General features: G+C 49.2%; 1 protein-coding gene and 1 non-coding gene across 2 annotated transcripts in view; one reads left to right on the top strand and one right to left on the bottom strand.

Annotated features, from left to right (window-relative positions):
* The first annotated feature begins 255 nt into the window (after nt 1-255).
* LOC149342791 (high affinity cAMP-specific and IBMX-insensitive 3',5'-cyclic phosphodiesterase 8B-like) overlaps nt 256-13,132 on the top strand; it is a 44,932-nt gene continuing 32,055 nt past the window's right edge. Inside the window, exons 1-2 of the mRNA XM_089545250.1 lie at nt 256-1,247; nt 9,547-9,603. Coding sequence (XP_089401376.1) covers nt 1,167-1,247; nt 9,547-9,603 — 138 coding nt within the window. The 5' untranslated portion in view covers nt 256-1,166. The remainder of the gene's footprint in view (nt 1,248-9,546; nt 9,604-13,132) is intronic.
* Nucleotides 12,293-12,364, bottom strand: TRNAD-GUC (transfer RNA aspartic acid (anticodon GUC)). The gene has a single exon. It is a non-coding gene; the product is annotated as a tRNA-Asp (tRNA).

Here is a 13,132-nt window from a genome sequence, read left to right as displayed (position 1 = left end):
GTCGAAATTTCCGGAGCCCTTCACTACGGCGTCCCTCATAGTCTGAGTTGCTTTGGGACGTTAAACCCCAATGAACCAAACCAAACCTAATAGGAGTAACTTAGTAATATCTACGGCGTTCAGTTAAACTACGGAGAAGGCAACCCTGACTCTTGAGTGCTTTGTTAATAATTAAGTATTGCATAGCAAGCCTGGAAATAGAAACAAGCTTTCTAAAAGTTTGCCGTCATAATAAAGATTCGAAAAAGGCGCCGAAAAGGCGCTGAATCGGGATTGCGAGCGCGTATTGAAAGCTTAAAGCAGAAATTCATCAGTGCGTTAGAAATCGCCTAAGTGTGCATGTTAAGCAAGCTTTACCACAAAGCTCTTGCGTGTTTGACGAAGCCGACACATCGAAAAGTTTGCTAAGCCAAAGCGAACAAGCTGATATCATCGCGGAGTTGCTCAGCCTCTTCACGTCGAAACGTGCTGTCTAGCCTCTGCTGTGTTTATAGCGCTTGAGATGCTTTAGACAGATAAAAGGGCTGTCAGTTTGTTTCGGTAAACTCGCTATGCTATGGTCCTAAAGGTCTTAGCAGCAAGCAATCGCTGCTGTATCCCGCTTCTTAGTTGCAGACGTCGCCTAGCGAAAACAAAAAAACAAAACAAAAAAAACGCCGACCGTTTTGTAATGTTCTTTCACGTTAGTTCGTTCGACAGCCGGAAATACATTGACTTGGGATAGGAGCTTTCCATTGCCGCGAGTTGAGAGTTGACAAGCTCAACGGAGTTTCTAGAGTTCAATGAAGTTTCAACAAGTTCGCTCTAACGAGAGTTCAGCAGATGGTCTTCGAAGAGAGCTTGGCACTACGCCGACAGCAAAAGCTGTTGGGTACGTGCCATTTCAACGGAGGACGACAACGAGGAAGAAGCAGCAGCAGCTCGAGCTCTCGTGACCCCGTGGAGCGCGAGAAAAAAAAAAGAAACAGAAGAAGAAGAACAGAGATCCGTAACGGTCGCCGGTTGCCCATCCAGGTGAGCGTGTGGGCTAGCCGACTACAGCTAAGCCTAACCAGCAGTGACGCGCCCTCCTCCCGCGGGCTCAATTATTGCCACTCCGTGCTTGGCCATTGCGCACGGCACCATGCAGTGAACGGCGACCCTAAACTCTTTGTCCCACAGCTGGCATGGCGCCTCCGCACGTCGCGCTTACGGTCCAGGATGCCGACGAGAAGTACAAAGCCGCCCGCCAGCGCCCCGTCTTAAAGGTGCGTGCTTCGAGGGCTGCAGTTTCTTATGCCGCTTGATGGGTGGCTGGTCCTCAAGCCTGTTCTTGTGTATTGCAGTGCACCGTAGAGAAGCAGAGTGATGTCAGTCTCGCTTTCTTGCTGCGCTGACGACGAAGCAGCAGTATGAGACTAGCCTATATTACACGCTGCTGGAGAGAAAAAAAGAGCCGGATAAGGGGTTCAGATGCTTAAAGGTGCACTGAAGAGGATTCTGAACTTGTCTTTCTGCCGCGGGAACTCGATCTACACGTTCCTAGCATTCTTAGAAACTGTGACTTATTGCCCTCTGTGGCCGATTTCCCTAATTAAATCGAATTAACGTCCGGCTCCCGCCTTTATTTTTTGAATTCTCCGCGTACGGTGGGCGGAGTCGACCAACGCGTGAAGTGCCTTTCAGCCAGCTCCGTGGAGGCTTTGCTTTCGCTCTATTTTGTTTTTTAGGTTTCCATGAACAAATAGTTTAATTCGCAGATAATATAGCCGCAAAATAAGCCCGCAGAAATAAAAATACGCGCGGACTATTTGCTACTACGGGCGAACGTAACTCCGGCGCCGACGGAGGCGCCTCTCGCGGCGAGCAGCGCACCGGAGACAGGATACGCTCGCCGTCGCACACAGTCAGCTCCGCATGCAATCTGATCGCTGCGGCTGGGCTGCGTACTCTTTTTGCGAAGAATGCCGGGGTCAAATACGAATGATTCTCCTGCTGTTGTCAATCTGAAATAACAATGAGAGATGCGAGCCAGAAAAATACAAGCGATGAACAGACGTAGCTTACCTCGATCTCCACGCTCTTCGGCGGCGCGTTGATTATACCTGTGCTACACGGGTACTTTCGAATGACATCTGAGTCGAATGGCAGTCGAGACTTGGAATGGCATTCGAACTCGACGGACTCCCGCGGTGCTACACGGCACTTTCCAAACGCATTCGAAATTCTCAGCTCGTTTTCAGTGTACAACGACGACTACGGTCACGCTAGTCCGACAACGGCACTATCACGGTGAACAGCAGCATATGATTATAGTGAACTATCTAGTTTATTATAATATTATTGTAGTGGCACACGTTTTTTGGCTAAACGACACCGACGAGTCCGATCAGCGGACGGTCAGCTTTCATGCCCTCGGGAGTTCGGCGGCTGAGCGAAAACGCGCTAGCTGATGAGGTGACGGTGCGAATACATGCGCGATATACATTATGCGGATTGGAAATAATCGAAACGAGCGCCTATATTTCACATGTGCACACATGGACACTCACTAGCGATAACCACTTGCCAAATTAATTTCAGTCGACGACGACTCCGTTCCCTTCATCGACGACTGGGCCTAGCGAGCCCGCAGGGTTGGATCGGTGATTGTGAAGAACGAATTCACAAGTTTTAGCGAATGCAAATGGTCAACGAGTGTAGTTTTGACAAGAGTGACATGAAATCAACTATTGCTTACATCGCAGGACGCGCATACGATGAACGGGAAGCGGTGGTGTGACTCGGGCTGCAGAGCAGTGCTTTACGGCCAGCAGCAGTCGTCGCCGTCGCTAGCTTGTGGGTATCAAGTTAAGGCATTTCAGTTAACGCGAACGGTCACCAAACATACTTCTGGATAAAGTAGTTTAAAATAAAGTACGGGGCATGTCGGAGGAAGCCGGGAAAATTAGCGATAAGCGCCGGTCCTACGCGATGTCAACAACCCGGCTGTCAAGTGTTTCTCAGGCGAGCGATCGTGTCGGCACTTCCCACAGATTGTCGCACTGCGTAAACAGGCACGGGTACAACCGGTACAGAAGAGAAGATGTTATTTAATAGAACTAATTAAAGCGCATATTTCGTTTTATGTCTTGCAAACCAGTACCAGCTGTTCATACGCAGCGATGTAAACATGTAGCAGCATGAGTACAGTCGTCCTCATCGGCGCACTCGTGGGGAAATTTCATGCACATGCGGTAAATGTTCGTTGGTGTACTATTATCTGCAAGCACTCACTTAGACGGAACATGAACTATTTGCTAAACAAACAGCAGAAAAAAGCGAGTAGCGTGTATCGAAATGAACACCCACAGAGCCGAAAGCAGTCGCGCGGCTGTGGGCGGGGCGAAGCGACGGCGGCAGCGACGGCTACTCGTCGCTTCGGGCTGTGTTCGCGTTTCGAAGGCATTCCAAGATCTGGAATGTCTCCGCGGAGCTCCGTCGACTCGAATGTCATCTGAACCGAATGCCGTTGAAAAACTTCGTGCAGCAGCGTTAGTTCGGCAGTGGAGTCGAATGACATTCGGTTGTAAGGCATTCGAAACGCCCGTGTAGCAGGGGTCCGCCATGCATTTCCCCCTTATTTCGGAGCCGCTTGAAAGCACGAGCTCTTTCCCGTTGTGCACGTGACCGGCTTCAAGCAAAAGCTTGCCCTTTTTCAAGTTCGCTCCTCGGAAGAAGGAATTCAAATCGCGAAATGCCGCTGATATAACTATCGGCACGCTTTCCACCGCCATTCTACCAGCCTCGCGCAAGGCTGCCATGCCATCTGCTACGGCGGAGCAATCCTGCGATATGTTCCCCGCCTGCCCGCTAGATGGCGCTGGTTGTTCAGCGATCGTGGCGGCTCCTGACGACTGCCCGTTGCCTGCAAGCCGCCATGGCGGGACTGGGTGAAAGGCGCTCCACGCGTTGGTCGACTCCGCCCACCGTACGCGGGAGAATTAAAAAAAAAAGGCGGGAGCCGGACGTTAATTCGATTTAATTACGGAAATCGGCCACACAGGGCAATAAATCGAAGTTTCTAAGAAAGCTCGGAACGTGTAGATTGATTTCCCGCGGCAAAAAGACAAGTTCAGATTCCTCTTCAGTGCACCTTTAAAGGGGTGGAGACACCAAATTTGTGGTTCGCGCGTTCTTAGTTTCAAACGTTTCTTATGGCTCCAGGAAGCACGATACACACTCAAAGATTCATATATTCACAGTGAATAATTTATTATAGCATTTTTAGGTGAACAGTTTTCGGTTTCGGTTTCGGAACGCCGAGTTGTACAGTGACGTCACAGAGGGGGAAGATCAACTGCTTCGCTTGGTCACGTGGGCCCACAAAAGTTGTGCCGCACCTACTGCTGCATCGTCTGCTTTCCCACACACGTGCTGACCAGCGCATATGAAAACAAACAACTGCACGTCTAGTCCCAGCAGCTCGGATTCTGACAGATCTGATTCCAACGAGTGAGGACATCGACTTTTTTTTTTGTTCGCACGCTAATATCGCCTTCGCGGGTTCGCGTGAGGATGCGAAACACTTTGCAAAATGCCAGTAAGCATCGCTGCGCAGCTCTACCCAAGCTGCGCCCACAACCGGTGTCACACTTCGCTGCCGTGCAGCAGTACCTGAGCGCTGCTTGGGATGGAGTACAAATATCACAAGAAAAGACAAGATCGCCTTGTTATCAGAACTGCCAGCTATACTCGAGCAGCGACAAAGCATGTCTGCTTATGTTGGGAGCTTTCGGCAACGGCACCGCTCGCGGGCGCTCCGGGCGACGAGCTCTGCTGCTGCCTGGCTGCCGTGGTCGTCGCTAGGCCTATAGCCTGTTTAGCGAGCGGCCGGCGCTTCGGAAGTCGCCTGCGCTATAATAAAAGGCCTACTTTTCACAAATAGCTGTAGTGTTAACAGAATCATCTCACAATAAAATAATAGTATGGTCAATCTCCTCGACGCCTTCGGCAGCGGAGCTAGCGGGCGCCAGGCGAGCCGGACCCCGACGTCGCGCCAGCGGCAGCTGCTAGGCGCGGTTGTGAGAAATTTGCTCATATCACAGTTGTTACCTCTACTAGCAGCTCAGTATTGGTCAGCGATCCTCAAAAATGACACTTTTTTCACATTTCTTGTCCCATGGTTTATTATTTACGTCAAGAACACTCTTTAGCTCGCTTTTATGACGTCGGCAGACGGTATCCAGGCTGACCTACCGGCCGGCAGACTCGGCGTACTTCACGTCCGCACAAGAAAATACAAAACAGCCATGTTACCAGAAAGGATGCTTTCTAGATTCGAGATACGACAGCATGACTGTGCTAAAAGTGGATCTTTCGGCAGCGACACTGCCTGCGGCAACGCCGGCCGACGACCTGCGCGCTGGTCCGACTGCCCTAGTCGTCGCTAGGCCTAGCTGCTTTCGCATATCGACTCCGCAGCTGAGGGCGCTTCGGGACTGGCCAGCGCTCAGAAACGTGCTCCGCTCGGCACCCATTTACTGTGAATTCGTCCCATAATAAAAGATATGCTCGATTTCCACGACGTCTTCAGCAACAGAGCTAGCAGACGGCAGGCGAACCGCACCAGGTAGCAGCAGCACAAAACCGGCTATGGGATGAAATTTGCTTGCATCGCAGTCATCACTTCTACCAGGAACTCGGTATTTGCCAACGATCGTCACAAACGATGCATTTTTGATATTCATATATCCCAGGGTTTGCTATGAACGTGAACAAACAATACTATCGCGTTCTTCAGATGCCGGCGTTCGGCACGAAGACTGGCGCAGGCCGCCCGTGTTTTGGTATGACGTCACTAAAACTTTATTTTTCTACACCCCTTGTGACGTCATGGTTGATGGCGCTAGCGAATGGGTCTAGGTCGTGAGAGTGAGCATTTAGGTAATCTTTGGAACCGAATTAAAATATTTTTTAAACGTTTGTTGCGTCCAACACCTGGCTGTGACTGCCCTTGCATACATAGGAATCCCATAGCAGGCTTTTTATAGCTTCAAAATTTGGTGTCTCCACCCCTTTAACGTAGCTTTTCTGTAAAAGCCCGAGAAGGGCCGAGTAAAGGGAGCCGAAGCTGGCTCGTTGGAGGTTCGACAAAGTGCGTTTACTGACCAACATTGGGCCAGCACCATTCCCATTTCGTTGACCACTTCACTCTCGCCCCGCCATCTGATCTTCTATCCGTCCTGATTAGCTTTAGTTGGTAGAGCAACTGCCCTGGACAGGCGATGGTCGCGGGTTCGAACCCCGGGCCTGAACTAATTTTTTTCAACTGCGAAGTTTCTGTGGAAGCAGCCTTTCTTTGTAGCCGGTATGGCTGATGAGCATGGTTCGATGTTAATGAGCAATTGCTTGCTTATTGCGTTTATTGAACAGCGTGTTGTATCTTGAACAGCATTATGTATCTCAGCGGTGGCCTAGTCGTCTGAGTATCCGCCTCGTATGTAGGTGGCGACAAGGTGCAGGGTTCGATCCGCGGTGCCTCCGTTTGCCTACCCGTAATAAAGCTTTCCCTGGAGTGTTGCTCGACTTCTCTAGGGTCTAAATGCTTTAGAAAATGGGTCTCTCCACACCTCGAGTAGACCAACATATCCTTGCGCCATTAAAAAAAAAAAATTGGTAGGGTTTTAACGTATTTAAACCGAGCAGACGTACGAAAGCATGTGTTTAGCCTGTCTGGCCAGCGCCTCCTCTATACTTTCTGTGCCTGGGCGAACGCTCTCCTCAGGCCGTCGGGCGCCGGCTCCGCCGCCGCTCGCGGCTGCCGCAAGGAGGCGCTGTGTGAGTAGAATACGTCGCGCGCGGCGGGTGCCTCGATGCCCGCGCTCATCGAGGATACGAGAAGCTTGGCTACTGCTGATCGGCCGCGCGAAGTACGATTCTTGTTTCTTTTTCAAGCTGGGCGCACTTCTGCCGTGTCATTTTCAGCTGCAGGGCCAACCATTACGTTCGTGAAGAACGTTTATTGGTGGTTCGTGCTTCACGACATCAGCAACACGACGCAGCACATACACCAACATTTTCCGGATGCTCGCCAGTTCGACGACAGTGCTGATCCGCGGCTTGAATGGCTTGAAGTCACTTTCCCTATGTATTTAGAAGGTCAAAAAAAAAAATCTGGGCATACCCCTGAATTTCTCACAGACTAAACCTATCAGGCAATTCTGATCACTACCTATTCTACAGTGGCGTGTGTCAAATATCTGCAATAGGATCGCTGCTGAATTTTCAGGTGGGGACGAAAAAGAACTCTTCAGTCAGCATGCTGACTAAAGAGTTCTTTTTCGTCCCCACCCGAAAATTCTGCAGCGATCCTACTGAATCCTTGTTTGGTAGTTTGCGAATGTCATCCGGGTGTAACGACATGTTGGATGTTCGGGCTGCACTGTCAGGTCTCGAAAAGCTACTGAAGACCGGGATCGCTGCGTCTAATTCAGTATCCAATATTGCCCACGAAGAATGTGCTTCGATGCCAAGACTCCTAACCGCTGACGTCCTTTCTTCTGCGCAACCAACTTCTACTTCAGCTCCAAAGCCTCCCCTGACGTCGACTGTGCAAGCAGCGCCGAAGCTGTCGAGAGCAAGATTGGTGCTTCTGAGGCTTACTACCACAATTTTGCCACAGCACCTGCCGTCGCTTCAGATCTCGGCTACCGCTTATGTGGGCGGTTACATTGCACGAGTTGTTGGCGAGCATATGGATTGCGAGAACTGCCTTACTTTGTGTACGAAGCCGGTTAGCAACCAGCCATTCCTTCAGTTCACCCGCAGCCAAGACCGAGGTGGGCTGCTCTACCCGTCATATCAACTTCTCTTCGTTCTCGACACATTAAGAGCTTTTGCTGACCGCGCCCTGCAGGACGATCAGACCTTGAAAAAGCCTATCACTACATTAGTAGAGCACGCTGTCCCAGCCCTTTGTGATTCAAAGTTGCTGAGTGCAAGAGCGATGGCATCAACGAGCTCATGAACCTTATATCGGTTTGTTTCCTGAGGCCGCTTCTTTGCAACTACGCATTCAATGTCAGTGACAAGCATGACGTAGTTAAACATTTCACAAAAAAGCCCCTTTCGCGAAAGTACGCGAGGCTCTGAGGATGCTGAGGATGGCGTACGTTTTACTGCCGTGTAGAAGTTAGCCTCCACAATAAATACTCTTTTTTCGAGTTTGAGTAAGTGTTGACTCACAACGCACTGATATTGAATATATGAACCTCTATATCTGCGCAGCGTTATGTGCAGGCAGATGATGCAGCGTCGCACGTTACATAGCTGGTAGCACTGACAGCAGGGCGCATTTTTCGCGTGTACCATACACGATAAAGTTGAGCGTCAACGATGCGACTCGAGACACCATGCAGTCTTCCAGGAAGTGTGGGGCAGATCAAATGATGAAACCAGTTGGCAAAGCTCCACATTTTCTGGCGCCAACTCTGGCTTCGGTGGCGACAATGGTAACTCTCAAAAACTTTACGAAGGAAACGCGGGATCAGGTACCGCTTTGGAAGCAGTCTAACGGCTTTACGTGCTACTTACATGAGTAAACAACAGCACGCGACGGAGCTCTTTCAGAGCCCAAGCTTTCAGTATTAGCTGCTGCCAAGCACTGCTTTCAAATAGAGACTCTCAGACAAGCGAACTTAAAGGTGACAGAACAATTTTCCACGCGGTGGATTTAAGCAGGCGCGCGCTGTCATATCAGCGCAGCAGACGACGCGCGAGCGCATTGCGCAGCAGTAGCCGCGAAAGACACGACTAAAATGGTCCGGTTACCCTTAGCGACAAGTGCTTCTGAGCTCCCTTTTAAAAAAAGTTTTGATTGTACTTGAAACAGCATGAATGCAGCCGAAAACTCAACGACAGAATAACTGCGAACGGTCTGCGTTTCCATGAGCGACGGTGCGGCAGTGATCCTACTCCGGTGGCGGCGCGTGGCGGCGAAAGGCCGTACTAGCCCCGACGGCGGGCTCCCATTGTTCGCCTCTCGTTCTCCCAGGCACAGAAGTCTGGCTCATGGTTTTGCTTTGCTGTATCGTCGGCATGTCTGGTGACGATATTAGACTCAAGTTAAGCTCTGATCGAGATTAAGCTGATCTCATCTGTTCGCGCCCGCGGATGGAAGTTGATGAATACGACGATGTGCAATGCACGCGGCGAGACAGTGTGTTGCAGTTTGACACGAGGCGTGTTCGGCTGCGGCGATGGCATAGAGCTCTCGTGCAGTGGCCAGCGAACCGGGTCGCGGCAATGTTTACTTTATTTATTTATTTATGTCAGACTTCAGCCATGACATATGCCTTTTGCAGCTTTGGTCAGCTTTCGCTTTAAAAACCAAATCGTCATCACTGATATTTATGTTTGCATCACGTGACACCAACATGGTACTATAGTGCCTAATGGTACTAAGAACAAGACGATAGCAAGAACGCACAAAAAGAGCAAGTCAATCCAAGGCCAATATAGTCCGAAACTAGAACACATCTCTTCCGGCACGGGCTGGCTAACTAGTACTACACTTTTGCCTCGCAGGAAGCAACCGTCGCGCTCAAGTTCGGCTCTATGTACCTCGCGGTACCGACCGTAAGGGTAAGTGCATTGCTTGTCTCTTCATTTCGTGGCATGTCGGGACAGGATACTCGCACGTTTACATTTAGGCCAGTGATAATGTTATGGGCGATCTCATAGTGCTGTGTCACTGTCACTATCGCTTTGCCCCTAAGCGAGAACTCTGGGTGCTTTTTCTTTTTTTCTTCCCGAACGATCAAGTTGGTATATGTCCACAGCATATATAAAAACGGATAAGTGGTGGGATGCTGTGAGAGCTGAATGAAGGTGGCCGGTGCCGATTTGCGGGACACCGATACGGTATTGACCAACATTCTATTGATTCATTCTGGCTCGGATGTGGACACGACTGCAAGTGCCCTGTCGGCTTTTTAAGGCTTTCCTCAACCGCGTCATGGCGTGGTCGATGAGTGGCATCATACACCTTAATGACTACGACTGGTCACCTTTTGGGTACTCAGTCTTGGTGCCCCGGTCCCGCAACATTACCAGGAATTCGGGACAGCTCCAGACAGTGACGCTAAACCTAGCGGCCTGCATGTCACGCTCTGTTCTGCAGCCACTCTTATTCTCTTTCTTTCTACGTCACGGACGATTTCAGCGAGCTATTTTTTTAATGTTCAAAGCCTTACCCCACGTGGTGCCAGCTAAGGGAACTAGAAGCACTTGTTCCGAATTCCTTGTAATGAGCAATTCCTTAAATGGCCACACCTCCGGACATAACTTGGCTAAGGACGGTTGCGCTAAACACATGTTACTATGCACTCGGCAACTCACGCCCATTTTCTGCACATCTAAAACGTTGCCAAAGCCGTAAAGCCGTGACAATAATCAATTTTAGAAATTTTATGAAACTTTGAGCACGTCAGCGTAATGAGGTTAAGTGCGTATCTTGTTGGTCAAATATTTAAGGGAATCCCCCAAGGCGGAGTAGATTTGTAATAAGGGAGTAATTACTCATTGCCATCCACCCGAGCGCAGCCATACGGCTACAAAGGAAAGCTATACAGCTTTCTCAGAAAGTTCGTAGTTAAAGAAAAATTCGTCCTGGTTTGGGGTTCGAACCCGGGACCACCGCTTCACCGGAACAGTAGCAGTGGATGTCAATGAGTAATTACTTCCTTATAGCTTATCTTGTAAGTACGAGAAAGCTTACATAGCAAGTTGTCAGTAACAACAGCTCAATGTCAGAACCCAGTGCTAAACTCAGACTTTCTTTGGTGAACCTTGCGCTCTTGACTGCCCATATATGCATACTGTACAGTGACGCCAGTGAACATGAGGCGACTGTTGGATTTTCCGCCCTCATATATGCAAGGCAGCCGCAAATCGACGCATGCGGACTGAAAGATTGATTACGACGAAAGCTCGTCGCAAACTGTGCAACAAATTTTGACAACAGAGAAAGGCGCATGTGCGCGTGGTAAGCCCATAGCAACACGTAAAATTTCTCACATATCGGAAATTTATCGTATCGTTAACCTCATCACCACTATGATATTGTTACGCGGCGGCCAGCCGAAGAATGAGACGTGGTGAACCATGGCTATGAGATGATTTAATGGCCGCTGGCTTAGCGCGGGCGCTCCGTCCCGCGCCACTGCCAGCTTAGTCTTCGTCACAATATGAAGTGTAACAACGGTGGACGTGGTGACAAATGTATATATTTAACTGGACTGCAGTTTACTCCTATCTTGGTGGTATTTTCAAAGCACGCACATCATAACACGCACGTCCTGAACAATTTGCGCTGCAAAAATATAAAGGCAGCGAACATCACATAATTTTACTCGCTTAGTGAAAAAGTCTTCAGTTGTCAACTTGAGTTTAGTAAAGTCAACTTTAGCAAAAGTTCCAACTACTCAGCTGCCAGCTTTCTCTGCGGTAGCAGCGGAGTCAAAGGGGGGGGGGGGGGGGGGAGAGAGATGAGTGGAAAGGGAAGCTTGTGAAGAAAAAAAAAGGCTCTTTGACCGACTTGCACAGCGCGGACATTTGGACCGCCCCGTGGGTACAGGAACAGAAAGCGGAGGAGAAAGAAGAATCCAGTGTACGGGTAGAGTGGTGAAGAATGTGGTGAGGTCTATTTTCACGAAGACATCGCTCTCGCCTTACAGAGAGTGCGCTACTTCTAGCTAGGTGTGCACATTCGATTACGTAAGTGGGGTGGGCAGATCGCGAAAGAAATAACAGAAGGCATTTGACGCCTAATTACGCCATCACGTATGGGTTGTGAATTTACAGCATTTTTAGCCGGATCCTTTTTTTGCTGTTGCGGTTGTCGTTGACCGTCTAACTCGATTGCTTCTATTTTTGTGTAACAAAATTGTGCCGTTCCCACGCGGCACACAAGTCTGGAATTACTCTCGCTAAATGAGGTGAATCTGGAGCAGCAGATCGTTGTCCATTGTTTCCAAAATGCTCCTCAAAGTATTTAGCGGCCTTTGTACCTGACGGCTCATTTGCTACTGGAGTACGTTTAACATTAGCTTCATTGGGTAGGAGGAGAGAAGGCGACGTTGAAAAGAAATGATTATAGAGATTTCATTTTTTTATGCATCCCCAGGCTTTTATGGCAAAGTTCTGGCATATCAGCTGAAGCGACGTTAGCAACGAGTACTAGAAGAAAAAAAAAAAACTGTACCCGGAAGAAAACAATGAGGAAACGCAGAAGAACTAAAAATGTCAAATGAGAAAAGGTTACAAAAAATTACTCCCCGTCGGGGAATCGAACCCCGGTCTCCCGCGTGACAGGCGGGGATACTGACCACTATACTAACGAGGAGCGGTGTTCATGATGCTGCAATAAGGATACATAACGTTATTCCTGCCTATTTTTGATTTGCTCGTCGTTCTGATTTCTTTTGCTTTAGAAACGCCGTTTAACAAGCAACTGCGCGCGTAATTTTACGTACGTAGAGTTAGGATAACAGTCAGCTGCCGCACTTGAAAGTCTTTTCGGCTGGCGGGATGTCTGTCAGATAGCGCGGCTCACGTCCTTGCATGATTCTTGTCCGGCCATTCGTGGTTGTACAGTGTACTTTTTTTTTATAGCTAGTTATCACAAGAATGACTGAGCCGCCTCTTGTAAACACTTTTGATAATTCGTGGAGAATAAAATCGTGATTTCTTCGGCAAATCTAACAAGGCGCTAATGACATCCTAAGTTCGCTTGCATGTTTCGATGCTGTAGAACGTGGGATATAATTTAATCATGGGAGCGCGATACATTTTAAATGTGCTAAACATGAAAAGCTGCAAGTATTGCCACTTCTCGTCATATGCGCGCTCACACGAATTTCATTTTACTGAGCACGAAATGTGCCGATCGACGGACGCTAAAGCGCGCGGCATTCTATTGTGAGGTCGTTGCGAGGGCTGAGGGCTTTGCGAAGGCTTGGTGAAGGCTGACCGATGCGTTCAGCGTTGATTACGAAAGACGAGATAATATATAGAAAACTGTTACTGAAGCACAACACATCGTGCGAAACTGCGCTAAACTTGCGCAAAGAACGAAACCAGAAGTGAACTGCAACAAGGCTTGTCCCCGAGA

The sequence above is a fragment of the Amblyomma mixtum genome, chromosome 5 (assembly GCF_055824585.1).
Source record: "Amblyomma mixtum isolate Tamu chromosome 5, ASM5582458v1, whole genome shotgun sequence".
NCBI classification, from domain to species: domain Eukaryota; kingdom Metazoa; phylum Arthropoda; class Arachnida; order Ixodida; family Ixodidae; genus Amblyomma; species Amblyomma mixtum.
Note: the sequence above shows the minus strand (reverse complement) of the source record. Positions and strands in the feature narration are given on the sequence as shown.